Below are 21,204 nucleotides of genomic sequence, written 5' to 3'. Positions count from 1 at the left end.
TATAAAGTGCTTGTTACATGGCAGCCTAGTGAGCACTCAGGAAAGGCTGCCATTCCTGCCCATACAACGCCCTTCCACAGCAGTGAGCACAGACATGCACACAGGCTCACTCTCCTCTTGGTACATGGTCGAAAATGTAACCCCCATCTCCCTCCCACCCAAAGGCCTGTATCCTCTCTTTCAAATTCCTCCTACCCTCCCGCCCACTCCCACACCCCCTCCCCTGACTCCGGCCCCAGTGTGGTCTGGATGGGCCCCATGGGGCAGGGACAGGGACAGGACGTGGGGCTGTATCTGACAGGAACCTGAGGGGCTGGCCCGGGAGGGGATTGGGGCCCGGCTTCCTGAAGGGAGGATGGGCTAAGGCAGGCGCACAGTGCCGGAGAAGATGCCCTCCTGGGCCCTCTTGGTGGTCACCTCCTGCCTCCTTCCAGCCCCCCAAAACCTGGCACAAGTCACCAGCCAAGGTGAGGTGTGTGGAGGGTGGAGATCACCTATACACAGGAAGAGGGAGCCCTGGGAGGGGTACAAGGTATGAGGCTCCCACTGGTCCCTCCTCTTGCCCACAAACATGCCTGGGAGGACCCAGAGCCCACTCACCAGCTGTTCCTCAGATGCCTCCTTGCTGGCCTCGGACTCAGAGCCCTTGAAATGTTTCTCCCGAACGTTTGAGGACCTCACTTGCTTCTGGGACGAGGAAGAGGCAGCGCCCAGTGGAACGTATCAGCTGCTGTATGCCTACGCAGGGTATGTGCTGGGCTGTGCCTCACTCCCCCATCTGTCCTGTACACACCTCAGCTCAGCCCCATTCCAGTAGCTACCCTGCCTGTGGCCCTGTCAGAGGACCACTCCACGTATAAGCCCTAAATAACCACTTAATGAACAAGTGTGCTTTGGATATACCCAGCTTAGGCCCCTACCTAGCCCCTGATCCCACCTATTCCAGGCACTGAGAAGATAAATGGTGGTAGTGGAAATAGAAGTTGGGCTTGGGCCCAGACCTGGGTCCTCGGGGCTGGACGTGGCAGCCGTGTAGGTAGGATGGACTTCTCCTATGCCCACAGGGAGAAGCCCCGTGCCTGCCCCCTGAGTTCCCAGAGCGTGCTGCCCTCTGGAACCCGATACGTGTGCCAGTTTCCAGCCCAGGATGAAGTTCGCCTCTTCTTTTCACTGCACCTGTGGGTGAAGAACGTGTTTCTGAACCAGAATCTGACCCAGCGGGTGCTCTCTGTGGATAGTGTGGGTAAGGGCCATCCTCCAGCCACCCTGGCCCCTCTGTTTGCTGCCCTCAGGTCAGCTCCTAGAATCAGACTGATCTGTGCTCTTTCAAGACGACATGGATGCTCTCCCTCACCAGGCCCCCAGAGGCACCTCAAGACGCCCTTCTCATTCCCATCAGCTTCAGCATCCAGAGCTAGACTTCATTTCCCGCCAGAGACACCCTGGTCTTCCCATCATTAACTTATTCCCTTACTCACTCCTTCATCAATTACAGAATACATACTGTGTGCCAGGCACTGTGCTAGGTGACAAGGATGCAGAGACAAAAAGAGGTCCCTGAGTCTAACAAACCTGCAGTGAGGTCACTGTGCTCCTGAGGAAAGGAGAACAGGATAAGGAGCTTCCCTGCCCAGCCCCAGGGGCTGCCCTCCATCCAGCCTCCAGCACCCTCTCCCTGGGCTTATGTGCTCTGTCTTGCCCTCAGGACTGCCAGCTCCCCCCAGTCTCATCAAGGCCATGGGTGGGAGCCAGCCAGGGGAACTTCAGATCAGCTGGGAAACCCCAACTCCAGAAATCAGTGAATTCCTGAGGCATGAACTCCGCTATGGCCCCAAGGATCCCAGGAACTCCACTGTCATCCAGCAGCTGTCCACAGAAACCTGCTGTCCAGCTCTGTGGAGACCAAATCCAGCCCCAGCTCTGGACCAGCCTCCATGTGCTCAGGCCATGATGCCCCAACAAGATGGACCAGAGCAGACCTCCCCAACTAGAGAAGTATCCTGGCCTTCTTCTGCTCCACCCTCTGTCCATCTCCTACCCCTAGTTTTGCCCCAAGAAAGTAGAGATCATACTTTGGGAATTCTAGATGGGGGTGGTCCTTGGAAAGTTCATATAGGCTCTGATCAGCCCTTAGGAGCCATAACTGTTTAAGGATCTCCCACTTTGGGTCATTCACATCAACAAAATTGAGAGCTTCAGGCCTCTAAGCTAACGGGGATTAAAAAGCCCTAAACCACCTGAAGCCCACCAATCTGGCGCCCAGTCTGTGTACATATCTACCCAGGGAAGAATTGAGTGTCTCTCCACAGGCATGCCATGAGGCTTCAGATATAAGAGGTGGAGGCTGCCTTGGCTTGAGGCAGACCTAGATTCTGAGGCTGGGATTCTTCTCCCAAGGCTCCGTCTCTGACAGTGATACGTAAAAGCTGCCTCGTCTCAGGGCTCCAGCCTGGTAACTCCTACTGGATCCAACTGCGCAGCCAACCTGATGGGGTCTCCTTCCGTGGTTCCTGGGGATCCTGGTCCCTCCCTGTGACTGTGGACCTGCCTGGGGATGCAGGTGAGTCAACAAAGGAATGGGGAGATGGGGAGATGACAGAAAAGATCTCTAGGGAGGCCTGGGCTGGATATGGAAGCTCTGGGAAGCATGGTGCTTCCTGATGACCTCAAACTTGCCACTGGACAGAGTGAACTATGATCAGGGAGAGGACAAAGAACAAAGTAAATGTTCTGAGTTATGTATGTAAAGATGATGTGGACACCTTATAGAGCAGGAGCACGTGAGCTCTGATGGGACTTCCTTCTCTGACCCCAGTGGAAATTGGACTGCAGTGCTTTACCTTGGACCTGAAGAATGTTACCTGTCAGTGGCAGCAACAGGACCATGCTAGCTCCCAAGGCTTCTTCTACCACAGCAGGGCACGGTGCTGTCCCAGAGACAGGTAAGAGTTGAACTACTGACTGAGCTTGGTGTCATGGGAGAGAGGCACAACCTTGCAGAAAGAAGGGAGAGATTGTTCTTGGTCCTCTGCATTCTGCTCCGTTGTCCCCAAACCAAATGCTCTCATCCTCCAATGGGTATTTTATCTTTTCAACCTCTCTTCATTCCTACTGGAAATGCCTCAGTTTAATTCAGCTTTAATCATGTCAACCGGACTACTGCAACAGCCTACATTCTCATTCACCTCCAATTCCTCGCTTCCTGTGCTGCTGACAGACTGACCTTGGTTAAACTTTGCATGGCTTTCACCTACTCCAATACATAGTACAACTTTTCGCTATCTATCGGATCCAATGAAAACATCACCTGGTCTTCAAGAATTTCTACCAAACACCTCACTGATCTGCCCATATCCAATCTATGACCTAGTCTTATTGATTTTACTTATTAAATATCTCTAGAATCTGCCTACTTCTGTTCATCACTGCCATTAGGCCAGTACAAGCCATCATCATTTTTCACTTAGGCTACTGAGAAGACCACCTCTTGAATCCTCCAAAGCATTCTCCACATAGAAGCCAGAGGGATCTTTTAAAAGTGCAAAAATAAACATTCCTTGTTTAAAATTCTTCCAAGATCCATAGTTTCCACTGGTCCTTGGACAAAGGAAATAACTCTATTGTGGCTGTATAGAGTTCTAGAAGACTCAGCTCCTATCCATGCCTTCAGCTTCATCTTATACCATGCTGCTTTTTGTGCTCTGTGCTCTGTGCTCCGATACTGGCATTCATTGGTCCCCTCCTAATTGCCATATTCCTCTTCTGCCTCTGGGTCTTTGCACATGCTGTTTATCCAGCTCTCCTGTCTTTACTTAACTTCTACTTGTCCTTCAGATCTCAACTCAGATGTCACCTCCTTAGACCCTCCCCTGACCCTCCTCCTTAGGTCCAATGGCACTATTATACAACCTTGCTGTACCATGTACTTCTCCTTCTTAAATAGTTATCATAGTTACAATTTCACATTTATACTTTAAGTGGTTATTTTATTGATAAGAAAATTCTCGCTCAGAGCTCCAGCCATAAAAGGCTGATCTTGACTATACACGATCCATGAGGGCAAAGTCAGTGTCTATTTTCACTCACTAGTGTATTCTCACCTACCACACTGCCTGGAACATAGTAGGTGCTCAGTAAAAAACTGTTGAATGAATGGATAATGAAAAAACTGCTATGAATAGTTTTAATGTATTCTTCCAGTGTTTCCATGCATTCATGTATGTCTATACACAACATTTAGCTTTCAATATAAAGTGGATCACACTACATATATGATTTCTTACCTTACTTTTTCACTTAAAAATATTTCTTGGAGATCATTATAAAAAGTTGTAACTCATTCTTTATAATAACTGCAGATTTTCATAGTATGGAGGTGCCGTGAATGGATTAAGGGGAGGCAAAACTGACCTCATCATTTCCTCTGCCCAAACCTGCTCCTCCTCCTATTGTCCATCCTACCATCAACTCTGCTCTCTGTCCTGGACTTCTGCCATTTCTACACCCGCCAGGTGCAGTCAGAAACACTTGTCACTTCTACTGCTTCAGTATCTCTTGAATCCATCAAATTCCCTCTGCCCCCACGGCCACACCCCTACTTTCAGATCCCCATCACTTTGCACGTGAAAAACCATAACACTGTCCCAATAAATTTCTCTGCTTCTAGTCCCCTGACAAATCCTTCCCTAGAAACTGCAGTTACAGTAGCCTTCCTAAAGTACAAAGCTAATTATGACAATTCCTTGTTTAAAATCCTTCAATGTCTCCACCAATACTACAAGATTAAATTCAAGCTCCCTAGAAAGGCCACAGGCCATCTATGACCTTGGTCTGCTGTCTCACATCTTCCACTCACCACCAGGCCCTCTATGCTAAAAGCATTCTGCATAACTTGGAGTTTCCCCCAAAGCACCATGTCTCCTACCTGTGCACAAGCCCGCGCCGGGGATGCCTGTTTGTCCCCTTTGCCTATCCTATTTCCAGTCCAAGACTCAGTCTAAGCACTGCCTTCTACAGGAAATATCCTCGGACCCTCCCCGTCTGAGTTAGATGGTCCTCCTTGATACTCCCAAGCCAGCCTGTGCCCATCACAGAAGAATACCATCTGTTCATTTTTATGCCTTTCCCACTGAAATGAGAGCTCCTTGAAAATTATTCCTCTACGTCTTCACAGGGCTTATCACAGTGCCTGGCACATAGAATAAATTAGTAAACATATAAATACATAAAGTGATAAATAATTCTAGTCAGAGCTAGCCATTTAGGCATTATAATCAGGAAGGAAACATGAATTATTTGTTCAGTAAACAATGATTGAAGGTGACTATGTTCCAGGCACTGGGGCTAGAGTGACAAAACAGAAAAGCTTTCGGCATTCGGGGGGCTTACATTTTAGTTGGGGAAGGGAGAGAAGAGGTGACAAACAAGAAAAGAAATCAAGGAACAAGGTTATATGACAGAGGTTGAGAGGATGGGGGGCAGGTGCTAATTTAGACTGAGAAGTCAGGGAAAGCCTTGCCAAGTAGGTGACAGGTGAGCTGAGAAGGAGTGAGTCATGTGAGGTCTGGAGGCAGGGCAGTCCAGGGCAAACTGAAGTGCAAAGACAGTGCATCTGGTGTATTTGCAGCCGAGAGAGAAGGTCCCGGTGGATGAAAGGTGGCAAACTGGTGTGAGAATTGTAGGAGGTGAGAGTGGAGAGGTAGGGAGGAACTAAACCATACTATGGAGTTTGGATTTTATTCCAAGTGGGATGGGGAGCCATTGAAGGATTTTAAGCAAAAGAGTGACATGATATGATTTACATTTTAAAAAGATGTTTCTCAGCGCAATTAGAAAGAAGTAAGAATAGAAGCAGGATCACCAGTTAGAAATGTGCCTTAATTCAAGCAACAGATAATGGTTTCACCTAATGTTCTGAGGGTAAAGATCAAAATTAATGGACACATTTGTCATATATTTCACATTATCAGATCAACACTTTGGATCTAAATTCTGGTTGCCACATGGAGAACAAATTGAAGAGAGTGGCAAAAACAGAGGCAGAAAAGCCAGTTAGGAGGTTTTCGTAATTACCTATTAGTAAAATACCATGTAGAGGTGACTAAGACGGCTGCCTAATGAGAATAGGTTAAAAACATAAGGATATTTTCCCCCAGAAAGATGAAGAAAATAAATAAATGACAGAAATGGGGCAGAGATAAGTCAAGTAATCTGCCCAGAGTTATACACCAAGAAGCCAAGACCTGAATGCTATAGACCATGCTATTTTCACATATCTTCCAGCTCTTTTCTTAAGAGGAAGAGTCTGGACGCCAAAGCAATGCTTAGAAAACAAAACATCATGGCATGAAGACACAGAGAAATCCTGGAGGCCCCTCCAAGGGAGGAGTTAGATTATAATCCAAGCAGCCCATAGCCCCTGTGGGATGGGCATGTCAGCCTTCATCTCTGAGGCAGGCCCTATTCAGTGACTATATGGGGCTGATTCTTAGGGACCCCATCTGGGAGAAGTGTGAAGAGGAGGAGAAAATTCCAGGATCACAGCCCTCCCCGTTCTCCCGCTGCCACTTCAAGTCACGAAATGACAGTGTCATTCACATCCTTGTGGAGGTGACCACAGCCCAGGGTGCTGTTCACAGCTACCTGGGCTCCCCTTTCTGGATCCACCAGGCTGGTAAGAACTTGCTTCCCTTCTCCCACATAGTTCCCACCCCTACCCCATCTGACCCCATGCCCGGAATCACCAGCTCCGACACATCTGACCCATGGCCCTGGTGACATGATGTCTCATGCACAGAAGGGCTTAGGCCAGTCCCTGCTGACGTCCCTGTAGTGCTCATTCCCACTCCAAATTTGCACTGGAGGGAGGTCTCTAGCGGGCAGCTGGAATTGGAATGGCAGCATCCATCGTCCTGGGCAGCCCAAGAGACCTGCTATCAGCTTCGATACTCAGGAGAAGGCCATCAGGACTGGAAGGTACAGTCAAGAAACAAACGTTCGCAGACCACACACTCAGGGTATTCCTGAGTTTCACCATGTCTGTTATCAGCAGTGAAGGTGTCTGCGTATCTATGTCTGTGCTTGTTTATCTAGGCTTATCTGATTCAACTAATATCTTAATCTCTCTTTGTCATTGACATTGCTGACTACTCCTATTTCAAATTTTCTCTTCCCTTTGTTTTTGGGATATAGTCTCTCCTGATACTCATACCACTTCTCTGACAGAATCTCCTCACTCTTTCCTGGCTCCTCCTTTTCCACCCTTACTTAATATGTTGTGCTTCCTACGGCCCCACCTTTGGCTCTTTTCTCCTCTAAATAAATATATGGATGCTCTCCTTAGGCAAATGCTTCAACTCCATGGTTTCAACAGTTATACACTAACCATCCCAAACTTACCATTCCCACACCCATATGGAAAGGAACTTCTATACCACAGGGAAATTACCTAGACTTTTGAAGTCTCAGTTTCCTCACTGGTGATAAAGATATCTACTTTCCAGAGGTATAGTAAAGATTAAATACATCAATATCCAGCATACTGCCTGGCCAATAGAAGGTACCCACTATGCATTAGTTAAATATTCATTTTTTTTCTCTACTTTTATTCTCACTTACTACATGTATGTACCACTTCTTACCAGACAGCTCTACCTAAAAGCACCCCTCCCAGGGCATTTCAGACTCAATGTATCCAAAATTGAACTCATTTTCCTCCCCAAACTTCTTTTTAAGTTGAGATACAAGTTACATAAAGTACACAAATCTTAAACATACAGTTGATTCATCTGTATGTGTGTATACACCCATGGAATCATTACCCAAATCAAATTATAGGTGATTTCTAGCACCCCAGAAGTGCCACATGCCCCTACAGTCACACACACCCCATCCAAGGTGACAACTATTCTCACATTACCACTGATAAGTTTTCACTGTTGTAGAACTTAATAAAATAGATCCATTCAGTATTTTTTCCTCAAACTTCCTTCTCCTCTGTTCCCTCTCTCTGACAATGTCACCAACACTCCTCCAGTTACTCAAGCCTGGAGTCATCCTTGACTCTTCTCCCTTTTCCCTTGTCCCTTCCCCCTATTCATCAACAAATAAGTTGAGTTTATTGTCCTAACAGGCCTCAAATCCCTACTACCATTGCCTCTGCCTCATCTTTGAGCATCCAGCCTGCCCACCCATGCTCTGAGGACACAGGACTACTCTGTAACCCCCCATCAGGCACCTAAGGTAGCATTACATGCTTCTTGGTGCCCCCGTGGTGCTTTACTTACGTCATTGTTACCGTGCTAATTACTCCTTGTAACTATTTACTTGTTTGGACATCGTCCTCATTAGACACATGAGACCATGTTTCATTTATCTTTTTCCCCAGTGCCTAGTCCAAAGCTTAGCACATCACAAGCAGCTCATAAATGTTTGCTAACTGGTTAATAATGTCTCCCTGCCTGTACACACGATGCTTGTTCCCTCTACATGGAATCTGTCCTCGTACCCCCAGCACCTAGCATAATGCGGGCAACCCTGTTGAATGCATGTTATTTGTGGACTGGTCCACGTGGCTCTCAGTATCTGACGGTGTCTGGGGTTTCCATCGCTGGACCTGGAGTTCTGGTGTTCGCTTCTGGCAGGATGTCCGTGCACCTGGTCAGGGTGTGTGCACCAGAGTCTGCAGGTGTATTGGAGTCATATGTGTCAGGATGAGTAGTGTTGTGCGTAGATGAGTCAGTGCGTCGCGGGTTTCGGGCCGGGCAGGGCAAGGTCGCAGTCAGGGCGAGACTCTCTGGGGTGTTCTCTCCAGTCAGTTTCCGCCAGGATGCGTGTTTCTGCCCGTGAGGCTCTTTGGGGGGACCCCTAGGAATTCAAAGGGATTGGATTTGGGTCTGGCGCCAGGCTCGAGGCCCCGACGCTAGCCCACGGGCAATTGGAGCCTGACCACCCGCTCGCTTCTCCTCTGTGCAGGTGCTGGAGACGGCTCTCGGGGCCCAGGGAGAGACCCTGGAGCTGCGCCCACGCTCTCGCTACCGTGTACAACTGCGCGCCAGGCTCCAAGGCTCCACCTTCCAAGGTCCCTGGAGCCCCTGGTCAGACCCATCGTGGGTGGAGACCTCGTCTGAGACCGGTGAGGGCAGGGCCGGGGCAAAGGCGGTCTGCGCCTGCGCAAGTGGAGGGGCGCCGGCCCAGCGAGGGGCGGGGCTCGGACCCCACCCGGCAGCGGCTGCGCAGACCCTACGCGGCGCTTCGGGACGGCGAGGGGCGGGGCCTGGGAGGGGTCTGGCGGACCTCGGGGCGGGGCTCCGGCCACCGGCTGCCCAGGTCTGACTGACTTTGTCACACAGCCTGGATCTCCTTGGTGATCGCTCTGCTCCTGGTGCTAGGCCTCAGCGCCCTCTTGGGCCTGCTGCTGCTGAGGTGGCAGTTTCCTGAGCGCTACAGGTACCTCTCAGAGATACGCGCGAGACGGGGCTGCGGTCCGGTGGGGCCTGCGTCCTCTAAAGGAGCATCCCCGGGTCACTCTAGGACACCCGCTCTCTGGACAATCCTACATCCATCCCGTGGCGTCACACCGCCTCCTTACACTCGAACAAGCCCATTATACTGGACACCTCAAATAGCCCCACTTTCTGGCTCTTCATCCCAGTAGCAAGGTTACTGTCCACCTGTCACCCAAGACAGAACACTTAGGCGCCTCCCTCCCCCCTACCCAGTCTGCTCTGGTCTGGTCATTCCACCTCCTGAACCTCGTTCAAACAATGACTCCCTTTCTCCAGCTCTACAAGCACTACCTGATTCACTGAAACAGAGCCTCTTCTCTCCCCTAACCTAGCCTCACAGAGCCACCAGAATAATCTTTCTGAAATGCACACGTGAACTTGTCACTCCACCTCCTTAAATCTCATTATTAGCTCCCCAGGATAAAATCCAAACTCTAGAATGACACACAAGGCTGTGCAAAATCTGGCCGCTCCCAGCACTTCCACCCTCCCACCCTGTGCATCAGCCATGCCAAACTGTTGGTGATTTCCTCCACAAGCCAAGCGGTTTTACTTCTCAGTGCCTTTGCGCATAACGTCCCCTCTGCCAGGAATATCCTCCCTGGATGACTAATACCCATTTATCTTTAAATAACTTTCTTCACCAACTCCTAGGAAACTTTTCCTGACACTCCCCTATTGGCTGCTCTCTTTGTGCCCCAGTACAGACTTCTTTCATAGTACCAGAAGCATTTTACTGCATTCATTTCTTTATATATCTTCCCCATGCCTTACTTGGTCATCCTTAAAACCTCAGCACTTTGCCTGCCAAATAGCACACCCTTAAATAAATGTTATTAATGAATGACTTGTTTAGGTGGGAAGACTAAGGCTGAGGAGAAGTGTCATTGGAAGTTATAAACATAAAGGATAGAATCCACGCTACCTCAGTCCTTCAATTGGTAATATCTCTCGCTTTTTGAAGACTCAGCTCAGAAGGCAGCTCCTCCAGGTGGCCTCTTTCAATGGCTCTAGGCTAGATGAGATGCCCCTATTCTGTGCCCGCATCTCTCCTTGAACATGTCTTTGAGCTTTTTAATCCACCCATCTGTATGAGCAGACTGGACTGTAGCCTTGATGCAGGGAGCCAGATCCAACAACAACAAAAAAATGTTGGGGAACCAGGCTTACTCAGTTCCTTTTCCCCATTTACCAGATACATCACTCCTCCTCCCCTGGAAAGATGGGAGTGGGGTCACAGAAGAGGCCTAAAATATTGTTCAGCTAAAGTCTCTCCATGAGGAAATATGAGCCCAAAGAGTTGGAGATTCCCCCAATATACTTTAATTCATGTTCTTCCCAGATAGACTACCTTCCTCAGCAACTTAATGTTAAGCTCTATTGGTTCTCCTCACTCCTTCATTTAACTAATTTCTTGAGCACCTATTATGGGCTAGACACTTTTCTACATCCTGGAGATACAAGAGTGAGCAAATAGACAAACTCTTTGCCCTCATGAAGTTTACACTCTAGTATGTTTAATATATATAGTAATATAATAAATACAGAATAAGTGAAGTACTATAAAGAAAAATAAATCAGAGCAGGAGACAGAGTGTAATGGGGAAGGGAGGCAGTTCTATTTTAGCCAGGGTAGTCAAGGAAAGCCTCTCTGGCAGGATGACATTTGAGCAGAAACCTAAATGAAGTGAGGGAATAAATCGAGTGTTCCAAGCAGAGAATACAAGTGCAAAGGCCCTGAGGCAGGAATGTTTGAGGATAGGAAAACCCCTTTTTTGAACCTCCCCATCACTGACTTCCGTCTCCCATCTAAGGTTTCCCTTCCACCTGTGCTCCTCTACCTTACTTTACTGCCTTGGCTACACTGTTACCTCTCCAAGCCTTACTCCCTCACCTCACTACCTCCCCCACTGCCCCACCTCAGTACTCTCCTCCCTCCTCTCAACTCACTCCCACAACTCAGTCTCCTTCTCTTTCTTCTTCTCAAGGAGCCTGAGGCATGCCCTGTGGCCCTCACTTCCAGACCTGCACCGGGTACTCGGCCAGTACCTTAGGGATACTGCTGGCCTGAATCCGGTGAGTGCACTCCCCTCCCAGCTCCCACCACCAGCCCTGCCTGGAGCTGGATCTTTGCCCCACTACACAACTTTTCCAAGGCCCTTGCCCACCAGCATACCATCCCAAGAACTCACCTCCAGCCAAACCCTCTTTCCTACACAGTCCAGGTCCTGCTCCCACAGGACCTGCTCTAATCCAAACCCCCATTTCTCCCAGCCCAAGGCTGCAGTCTCAGATGCCTATGAGGAAGTGGAACCCAGCCTCCTTGAAATTCTACCTAAGACCTCAGAGAAGACTCCCTTGCCCCTATGTTCCTCCCAAACCCAGATGGACTACAGAGGATTGCAGCCTTCTTGCCTGGGGACCATGCCCCTGTCTGTGTGCCCACCTGTGGCTGAGCTGGGGTCCTACTGCACCACTCACATCGCCAACCATTCCTACTTACCTCTCAGCTGTTGGCAGGCCCCTCGGTCCCAGTACCCTGGACAGATCCAAACCCTCTAGAGCTTCCTTCTAAACTTCCCTACCCACCCTATCTCAACAACACAACCATCTCAGACCCCACTTCCCTCCCCCTTGTCTATCCTCCTAGCTGGGTTTTGTAACACTGATCTTTCGGTACTGCCACTGACATAGATCCAGGACCTTCTCTCCTCAGGCAAGGTTCATTTGAGTAAGATCCTGTAACTTTCACCTCCTTTCATTCTCCTCTTTAATGCCAAACTCCCTGAAAAGAAGGCTCCATTTCCCTATTCCCATTTGCTCCTCAGACTACTTCAATTAATCCCCCCCACTACCACTCTGCTAATGAGACTCCTCAGACTTTCTAATTGCAAGATCCAATAGAGAAAAAAAAAAAGATCCAATTGGATCTTGTTAATCCTCAATTTATTTGATCTCTCTGTTGGCATTTGTCATGATGACTACCCATTTCTCCTTTAAATTTTCTCCTACCATAGCTCGCATAATTACCATCTCTCCTGGCTCTGCTCAGGTCTCTCCAAGAATATTAGTAATCAAGAACATAAATTCTGGAGTCAGAGCTGGGTTCAATTCCTGTCTTTCCCACTTGCTGGTTGTGCAACCCTGGGCAAATAACCTAAAGTCTTCGAGTCTTAATTTTCTCATCTATAAAACAAGGGTAATAATAGAACCCCGTAGGGTTGTGAAGAGCATTTAGTGAGATAATCTGAGTAAAGCATGTTGCCTAGGAATGTGTTGTGTTTGATATATCTAAACAATTGTAATTATTCCTTCCTAATCTCTTAACCTCGAGTCTCTTCCCCTTTTAATTATTGCATTCCCTCAAGAGTCCATTCGTAACAGTTTCCAACCCCATCTACTCTCATTGTTTTCCTCTCTACTGACCATTCCAAAGTTCTTATCTCCAGCCCAGACTTCTGTTACAGCACCTGTGATCCTTTATGCAAGTAACCATTTACATATCTGTTTTCTGTTACTAGATTGTGAGCTCCTTGAGGGCAAGGGCTGTGATTTATTTGTCTTCTCCCCTCCCCAACACTTACCCCCAGTGCCTAGAGTAGTGCTTGGTGCGTGGTAGGCCTTCAATAAATGTTTTCTAAAGGAAGGAAATCTTTCTGGACAATGCCACTTTAACCCCAGGCCGACCTCCCTCATCTTTTATGCCATTCATATGCAGTGGTAAATGCACTTAGGCCATTCTGGTTATGAATTCCCCTGACCCATTCAAATTCTCAAACCAGTGGTATTTTCTGCTGACTCCAGACATACTCACTGTATCAGTCAGGATCTTGGCATAGATGATGTATTCAGTCTGGGCATCTTGATGAGAGTTTAATAAACGGCATATTTATAAAGATATGGCAGGAGTTAGGAAAACCATCAAGAAATAGTGCAGTATCCCAGGGCTAACAACAGCTGGGAGTTGGTCCCCTCCCCACCCTCCCCACCACTAGGCATCAAGGGGTAAGATGACAGAGTGGTTATGAGCTCTGAGATCCGAGATCCACAGACAGTAGCTACAGAGAGGGCTGCCTGGCAGGAGTTGTGGCAGAGCCACAGCCAACCTGTGGGGATATGGTAGGCACTGAGCCAGGGGAATAAAAAGCTCACGCCTGTTCTACCCCTTCTTCCACCCCACCCTCTGATCTCCTCTGTATTCGTTTGCTAGCACTGCCGTAACAAAGTACCACAAACTTGGCGGCTTAAACAACAGACATTTATTGTCTCACGGTTCTGGAGTCTAGAAATTCAAGGTATCAGCACGGATGGTTCCTTCTGAGAGTTACAAGGAAGACTCTGTTCCATGCTTCTCCCTTAGCTTCTAGGGGTTTCCTGGCAATCTTTGGTGTTTCTTGGCTTGTAGAAGCATCACCTCCATCTCTGCCTTCATCGTTACATGGCATTCTCCCTGTATGTGTCTGTGTCCAAATTTCTCCATTTTACAAGAACATCTAGCATTTTGGATGAGGGCCCACCAAATTACTTCATCTTAACTAATTATATCTGGAGTGACCCTATTTCCAAATAAGGTCACACTCTGAAGTACTGGGACTTAAGTAGGCAACATATAAATTGGCAGGGGGTGGGACACAATTTAACACATAACATCCTCCCATTGGTGGAATACAAACAGAAACCCAAGCCCAAGGGAATCCTTTGATGCAGGTCATATATGTCAGCCTCACTGGGCCCAGGGCAGAGTAGAGAAGGACGAAGAGTAGGTCTGGATGGGACAAATGGATGACATCTAGTATACTCACTTCCCATAATTCCTTCCCCCAGCCATGTCCAAGGCTCCCACTCTGTCCCTAGGGACTCAAAACTAGGGTTGAGATCCAAAACACTGAACCTCTCGCCTCTTCACCCATTCAGCCATCATGACCACTTTTACGTCCTGAATTCTGCCTCCTCTTCTCCATCTCCCCTGAGCTATTACTACAGCCTCTACCTAATATCTCTGCCTCCAGTCTCTCTCCTTAAATCCAATCTGTATGTTGCCTCCAAACTGATCTTCCTATTCATCTCTCTTCTTGCTCACTCCTTACCTCTAAATCTTTAGCTTGACTCTTCAGAACCTGATCTCTTTCTCTTCCACTATTTCCCTAGCGTGAGGATTAAAAGTATTAACACAATGCCAAGCACATAGTAAATACTCAGTATTTACTGAGATATTTTTATTATTATCTCAACTGGGCTGTTCCACTCCCTGAATATCACCTATATTTTATTCCTGACATGCCCTTTGCTAACCTGGATTTAGGTCCTTTAGGTGGGAGTTTCCCCATCTACACTGTTTCTCAGCCTCTAATTATCTCTAAGGCCTTGTTCTCCTTCCCTCCAGCCTAAGAGGAAGTGACCTTTCTTTCCTAGACTGAAAAAGTTCCCCATGTTTTCTATCCCCTTTCTTCCTGGGCAAGGTATCCAGACATCTGGTTCTACCAGCTGGCCCTTGCCCACCCTCTTGCATCTCCCCTGGCCCTTTTGCCTTCACCTTCAAACACGCATAGGCATCTTGGTGCTGGCATTCCCTTGAGCTCCCATGCACCGCCCTCTTTCTCACTCCCATGTTTCTCACACAAGTAGCCCGTGCTTGCTGCCTCCACATTCTCCCTGCCCTTCTTTCTGTTACCCCTTCCAAATAGAACAGGAGCACCTTCACCTCTCTCCGAGTTAACTGATAATTTGCTTCTCAATCATCAACTCTGACCTTTTCTGTCATCATCCTACTTGATCGTTTTGTATCATATTAGAATTCCTTCGCCTTCAAGGTCCAGATCAATAGAAACTCCAATGGCTTCTTTCATTCCTTTTTTTTTTTTTTTTTTTTTTTTTTTTTGGCGGGAAGAGAGAGGTAATTAGCTTTATTTCTTTATTTTTAGAGGAGGTACTGGGGATTGAAACCAGGACCGTATGCATGCTAATCATGCCTTCTACAGCTTGAGCTATACCCTCCCCCTCATTGCTTTATTTTTAAATGTACAAATTCCCTGAGGTTGTACGCATATTTACCCTATTGTTCTTTTTCTCTACAGCTACCCTTACTCCAGAAGCTGCAAATTTCTGTCCATGTCCTGCCCTCAGAAATGTTTTGTTTGCCCCTTCCCTGCACAGAAACTCTCACTGATTCCACAATCCTGGCAGATTAAGTCCAAACTTCTTAGCTTTAACTTTTAAGGCCCTGACCAGCCTGACTGCTTTCTATGTTCTCTGACATTCAGGGACTCCCTATTTCCAGCCCAGGACACCTAACTCCTTGTTTTCCAAGGTAACTGGAAATAGACAACATGAATGCTTCAAAATAAAAAATAATAATAATATAACAATATTAAGTTTGCATTAAGAGCCCCAGATTTTTCTCTGTCATCATCAGAGTCGATCTTAACCTAATGATTGAAAACATGATTTTTCTAGCCTCTCTCTAGGACAGTATAGCATATGGTTAGGCTGCTGGGGTTAGTGAGATAGTTTGGCTTCACTGCTTATTATTATTGGCTATGTGCCTTTGGGCAAGTTTCTAACCTTTCCTTGACCCAGTTTCTTTTTTTGTAAAAAAGAGGATAAGCATCTGCTTTATAAGATTAAGGGTTAAACACAGTAATGTATGTAAATTGTTTAAACACAGTAGTTAGCAGATGGCCAATGAATGGTACCCATTATTTTATATTATTGCTGCTTCACCTCTAAGCATATCACACAATTCACTTAAGTCATTATTAGAGCACTGGACTGAATGGGAGTCAGACCTGGATTCCATGGGACCTCAGGCAAATCCCTTCCTGGGCCTCGGCTTCTTCAGCCAAAAATATGGGTATGTTGCTGGGATAGGGAGGGTGCACCACGTGCAGATTAAACTAGTGAAGCTCTAAAATCCCTGACACTGATAAAGCCTCATAGAGGTAAGCCAGTTTCCCCTCACAGGGCACTCCAATCTTATCTCCCAGATAGGCAAGTCTGAATCCTGATTCTTTTTCTGGACCATAAAGGATTCACCCCTCTTTCAGCCTCATTTTACTTGTTTGTAAAGCAATAACAAAACAATTTTTAAAAACAAACACGTGCTACTTCCGTCCTAGCAGTATTCCTGCAGGCACTAAACAGTGGATGCTCTGGCCTTCTTTCTGCTCCCAAGCTTTTCCGTCTACTCCTTCCCCCGCAGCCCCCTCCTCGCTCCACTCTAGCCCGCCGGCGGCCGCCCGCTGCCTGTAACCTTCTCTAAACACCTGAAGTGCTTTAGGTCATTCCACCGAGTCCTGCACTTACGCATCGTAAATACGAGCCACAGGCTGGGTTTAAATATGAAGGGCGGGTGCGGGGAAGCTGCGGAATGAATGGAAGCGACTGGGGAATGCAAGCAACGCAGGCCCCGCCCCAGACGCGCCCCGCCCCGCCCCGCCCCGCCCCGCCCACTATCCGACACCGGTTCTCTAAGACCTGCCTTTGCCTCTGTCTCACCCTCAAATCCCGCTCCACGGCTGGACTCCCGTGAGATCTGTGACTTCCCCCGGAAGACCCGCCCCCCTGCCGTGGAGGCCAATGGAAGAGGGCGACGGTTGGGACAGTTGAGTTTTGAAGGAGCCAATGAGTGCTCGGAGCGGAGAGTTTAAGAAGCTTCAGTCCACACTGTTAAGGCTGGTCCGGGATCGGAACCTGCTGTGAGCTGACGGTGAGAGGCAGCTGGGACGAGAGAGCCGGGGTGGGGTCGCGGCCGGGGGTGTCGGGCCAGGAGGGGCTGCGGCCTGGGTGGCCCTGACTGTGGGGCCGGGCGTCCCAGAGCACGATCATCTCTCTTCCTCCGAAGCTCGGCCGGCAGCCACTGCAAGGACCTCTCCCAGTCCAGACGCTCCCATGGCCCAGTTCGTGTTCGAGAGTGACCTGCACTCGTTGCTGCAGCTGGATACACCCATCCCCAATGCACCCCCAGCGCGCTGGCAGCGCAAAGCCAAGGAAGCCGCGGGGCCCGCCCCCTCGCCCATGCGGGCCGCCAACCGATCTCATAGCGCTGGCAGGACCCCGGGCCGAACTCCCGGTCAGTGGGGTGCGGCGGGACACCGGGAGGGAGAGGGAAAGACTGAGTGCTTTCTCCTCCCACGGGAGCCTGGTCAGATTGTCTGGTTTCCCTCTCCCTGCCCCAGGGAAATCCAGCTCCAAGATTCAGACCACTCCCAGCAAACCTGGCGGTGACCGCTATATCCCCCATCGCAGTGCTTCCCAGATGGAGGTGGCCAGCTTCCTCCTGAGCAAGGAGAATCAGCCCGAAAACAGCCAGACGCCCACCAAAAAGGTATGTGTCCCAAAGGGGCTTAAGGCAGGGGACCTGTTTGTGTAATCTGGATAACACCACTTGCCTCACCACCACTCTTATGTGCCAGGAACATCAGAAAGCCTGGGCTCTGAACCTGAACGGTTTTGATGTAGAGGAAGCCAAGATCCTTCGGCTCAGTGGGAAACCACAAAATGCCCCAGAGGGTAAGACCTAAAGTTCTTGGAGGTAGATGTTGTTCCATCGTCCCGGCTCAGGGGAGATGCCTGTCTGCTCTTGGCACCTAAGACTGAGGGGAGAGAAGGTGCTTATCCAGCCCTCCAGGTGAGGAGCTGGGGGAGGTGTCAATTCTCCCAGTGTCTAGACCCACTCTGTTGCCACAGGTTACCAGAACAGACTGAAAGTACTCTACAGCCAGAAGGCCACACCCGGCTCTAGCAGGAAGACCTGCCGTTACATTCCTTCCCTGCCAGACCGGATCCTTGATGCCCCTGAAATCCGGAATGACTACTGTGAGTGCAGCCTTCTCCTTGCCCAGTAGATAGAGAAAGAGGGCTCAGGAACTAGGCAAACAAGGTAGCTCATGTGCTTCCCTTCCTTCTCTGGCAGACCTGAACCTTGTGGATTGGAGCTCTGGGAATGTACTGGCTGTGGCATTGGACAACAGTGTGTACCTGTGGAGTGCCAGCTCTGGTGACATCCTGCAGCTGCTGCAAATGGAGCAGCCTGGGGACTATGTGTCTTCTGTATCCTGGATCAAAGAGGGCAACTACCTGGCTGTGGGCACCAGCAGTGCTGAGGTGCAGGTGAGACTTGTCCCTGTGCTGCAGCTCCCCTGTCCCCCCAGACCCAGGCACAGCGGGAGGATGGTCATGCTAAATCCCAATCTCTGATCCTAATGGTCTTCGCTCTCTGTAGCTATGGGATGTGCAACAGCAGAAACGACTTCGAAACATGACCAGTCATTCTGCCCGAGTGGGCTCCCTCTGTTGGAATAGCTATATCCTGTCCAGGTCAGTGGATTTTGCTAGTCTGTTACCAAATCAGTCTGTGGTTTTGGCTCACTCTTCCCAGACTGACTGTATACCTCCAAACTGAACCTCTATACCCTGATGATTTCCAAAGTTCTAACTCTGGCTGCTGGCAGCATTTGGCACTGCCGCAAAGCCTGATTCCCTCTTCCCTCCTGCAGTGGCTCACGCTCTGGCCACATCCACCACCATGACGTTCGGGTAGCAGAACACCATGTGGCCACACTGAGTGGCCACAGCCAGGAAGTGTGTGGGCTGCGCTGGGCCCCAGATGGACGACATTTAGCCAGTGGTGGCAATGATAATTTGGTCAACGTGTGGCCCAGTGCTCCTGGAGAGGGTGGCTGGGTTCCTCTGCAGACATTCACCCAGCATCAAGGGGCTGTCAAGGTGAGAGTGGGGCTGGGTTGGGGCCTCTGCAGACTCTCACCCAGAACCTGGGGACTATTAAGGGGAGATGGGATGGTAGGATGGGACTGGGTTGATCTGTAACTCCTGTATAGCTCTTTGTCTCACTCTAGTACCTGCTGACCCCACCTTTGTCCCACCTAGGCTGTAGCTTGGTGTCCCTGGCAGTCCAATGTCCTGGCAACTGGAGGGGGCACCAGTGATCGACACATTCGTATCTGGAATGTCTGCTCTGGGGCCTGTCTGAGTGCTGTGGATGCCCATTCCCAGGTAGTCCTCCTTACTCCAGCCTCTCACTCCCAGATGTGTTCCTAGTCTATATAGTCTTCCTGGACAACCATGTCCCTTCCAGTGGCTTCACAACTCTATACCCTGATGATTTCCAAACTGCTAACTCAGAGCTCACTCATGAGCTCCAGACCCATTATTTCCAACAGTCCACAGACCGCTTATTTCTAACCCCATGTCCTATAGGTGGCACCACCCTAATATATCCCAAATTAAACTTGTCATTTCCCCTTGCCTCCCTGAAACATGTTCCTCCTCCTACGTTTTTTGAGAGGGACACTACTCAGAAATTTGAAAAACCTTGAATCTTTCATCCTCCTCACCTAGTCACCAAGATGTATCAGTTTTACCTCAGAATATCATTCACCCCTCCCCTCGGCCTCATCCTCCTTCCTGCAGTACTGGTCTCAGCACTCTGTTTCTTCCAGTCTGTCCTCTGCACTGATCCGGGTGGTCTGTTACTGTCCCCCTTCAGCCCGGTGATGGTACCTTGTCACCTTCCATGTATAATCCAAATCTGTCAGAATACTTGAGGCCCTTGCTGGAGAAACCCTCCAGCAACCACTGCTGGCTTCCCCTCCTCCCACCTTCATGCATGCAACCTGCACTCAACACTTGGGCTCTGGGGCAAGAGTTCAAATCCTGGCTCTCTCACCTACTAACCTGTGATCTTAGGCTACTTGCTGAACTTCCTTCTGTTTGGTTCCTTGTCTGTAAAATGGATAACAGTTACAACTCTCAAAAGGCTTTTGTAAAGATGACGAACATTGAAGTTTGAGTCCATAGCACCTGGCAGGGTGCCTAACACCAGAGAGGACTTGGTTCTGATTTGAGTGGCGCTGGCCCTTTCTCATGCCCATGCCATCCCCTCTCCACAGGTGTGCTCCATCCTCTGGTCTTCCCACTACAAGGAGCTCATCTCAGGCCATGGCTTTGCCCAGAACCAGCTGGTTATTTGGAAGTACCCAACTATGGCCAAGGTGGCTGAGCTCAAAGGTAGGTGCTAAGCGACAGAAGCCAGACACAAAAGGCCACCTTTATTGTATGACTATTTATATGAAATGTCCAGAAGCAGCAAATGCAGAGAGAGACAACATTAGTGGTTGCTAGGGGCTGGGAGCAGAGTAGTAGGGAGTGACTTTCTTTATGCAGTGATGAAAATGTTCTAGAATTACTGTCATGATGTTTGCACAGCTCGTGAGTATACTAAAAGCTAATGAATGGTATGCTTTAAAAGGCTGAATTTTGTAGTATGTGAATTGTTAATTATCTCAATAAAGCTGTCGTAAAAAACCAAAAACCAAAAAAGCTAGGCAGCTTTCAGACCTGGAGGGCTATAGGTATCTACCTTCATAGGTACTGCTCTCCCTTTTCCCCCTGTTGTGCCCCAGGTCACACAGCCCGGGTCCTAAGTCTGACCATGAGCCCAGATGGAGCTACAGTGGCATCAGCAGCAGCAGATGAGACCCTGCGGCTGTGGCGCTGCTTTGAGTTGGACCCTGCACGGCGACGGGAGCGGGAAAAGGCCAATGCAGCCAAAAGCAGCCTCATCCACCAAGGCATCCGTTGAGAACCAACTCACCAGTTTTTTGTGCTTTTTTTTCTTTTTTTTTTTTTTTTTACTTTTTCTAATAAAGTCACGTCTCCCTCTCTTCTCTTTGCATGACCT

The 21,204-nt window shown here is 48.9% G+C and overlaps 2 protein-coding genes across 3 annotated transcripts; both read left to right on the top strand.

Moving 5' to 3' along the window:
* Nucleotides 1–388: 388 nt before the first annotated feature.
* On the top strand, nucleotides 389–16,900 carry MPL (MPL proto-oncogene, thrombopoietin receptor). The gene is made up of 12 exons (XM_010959733.3): nucleotides 389–467; nucleotides 615–747; nucleotides 1,065–1,243; nucleotides 1,706–1,995; nucleotides 2,398–2,560; nucleotides 2,816–2,942; nucleotides 6,492–6,673; nucleotides 6,833–6,975; nucleotides 8,974–9,133; nucleotides 9,351–9,447; nucleotides 11,495–11,582; nucleotides 11,781–16,900. The coding sequence occupies exons 1-12, from the start codon at nucleotides 389–391 to the stop codon at nucleotides 12,066–12,068; spliced, it is 1,929 nt and encodes a 642-aa protein (XP_010958035.1). The 3' UTR covers nucleotides 12,069–16,900.
* A 160-nt stretch (nucleotides 16,901–17,060) lies between these two features.
* Nucleotides 17,061–21,188, top strand: CDC20 (cell division cycle 20). 2 transcript variants are annotated; one of them, XM_010959732.3, is made up of 11 exons: nucleotides 17,061–17,211; nucleotides 17,347–17,574; nucleotides 17,681–17,829; nucleotides 17,918–18,014; nucleotides 18,192–18,320; nucleotides 18,418–18,614; nucleotides 18,727–18,821; nucleotides 19,001–19,229; nucleotides 19,392–19,517; nucleotides 20,414–20,531; nucleotides 20,927–21,188. In XM_010959732.3, exons 2-11 carry the CDS (start codon nucleotides 17,394–17,396, stop codon nucleotides 21,103–21,105), a joined length of 1,500 nt encoding a protein of 499 aa, XP_010958034.1. In that variant the 5' UTR covers nucleotides 17,061–17,211; nucleotides 17,347–17,393; the 3' UTR covers nucleotides 21,106–21,188. The 2 variants fall into 2 exon arrangements, with proteins under 2 accessions (XP_010958034.1, XP_045376159.1); XM_045520203.2 differs by having other exon boundaries at nucleotides 17,102–17,211; nucleotides 17,320–17,574.
* The last annotated feature ends 16 nt before the right edge of the window (nucleotides 21,189–21,204 follow it).

This window comes from Camelus bactrianus, chromosome 13 (genome assembly GCF_048773025.1).
Source record: "Camelus bactrianus isolate YW-2024 breed Bactrian camel chromosome 13, ASM4877302v1, whole genome shotgun sequence".
NCBI lineage: Eukaryota > Metazoa > Chordata > Mammalia > Artiodactyla > Camelidae > Camelus > Camelus bactrianus.
This window is presented reverse-complemented; position numbering and strand designations above follow the sequence as displayed.

Bases quoted from the DNA above. Each gene is read 5' to 3' on its own strand.
- MPL (XM_010959733.3), top strand. From the start codon at position 389: ATGCCCTCCTGGGCCCTCTTGGTGGTCACCTCCTGCCTCCTTCCAGCC. The intron at 6,674-6,832 runs GTAAGAACTTGC...ACGTCCCTGTAG, and splicing joins TTTCTGGATCCACCAGGCTG to TGCTCATTCCCACTCCAAAT. The intron at 11,583-11,780 runs GTGAGTGCACTC...CATTTCTCCCAG, and splicing joins ATACTGCTGGCCTGAATCCG to CCCAAGGCTGCAGTCTCAGA.
- CDC20 (XM_010959732.3), top strand. From the start codon at position 17,394: ATGGCCCAGTTCGTGTTCGAGAGTGACCTGCACTCGTTGCTGCAGCTG. The intron at 17,575-17,680 runs GTCAGTGGGGTG...TCCCTGCCCCAG, and splicing joins GACCCCGGGCCGAACTCCCG to GGAAATCCAGCTCCAAGATT. The intron at 17,830-17,917 runs GTATGTGTCCCA...CTTATGTGCCAG, and splicing joins GCCAGACGCCCACCAAAAAG to GAACATCAGAAAGCCTGGGC.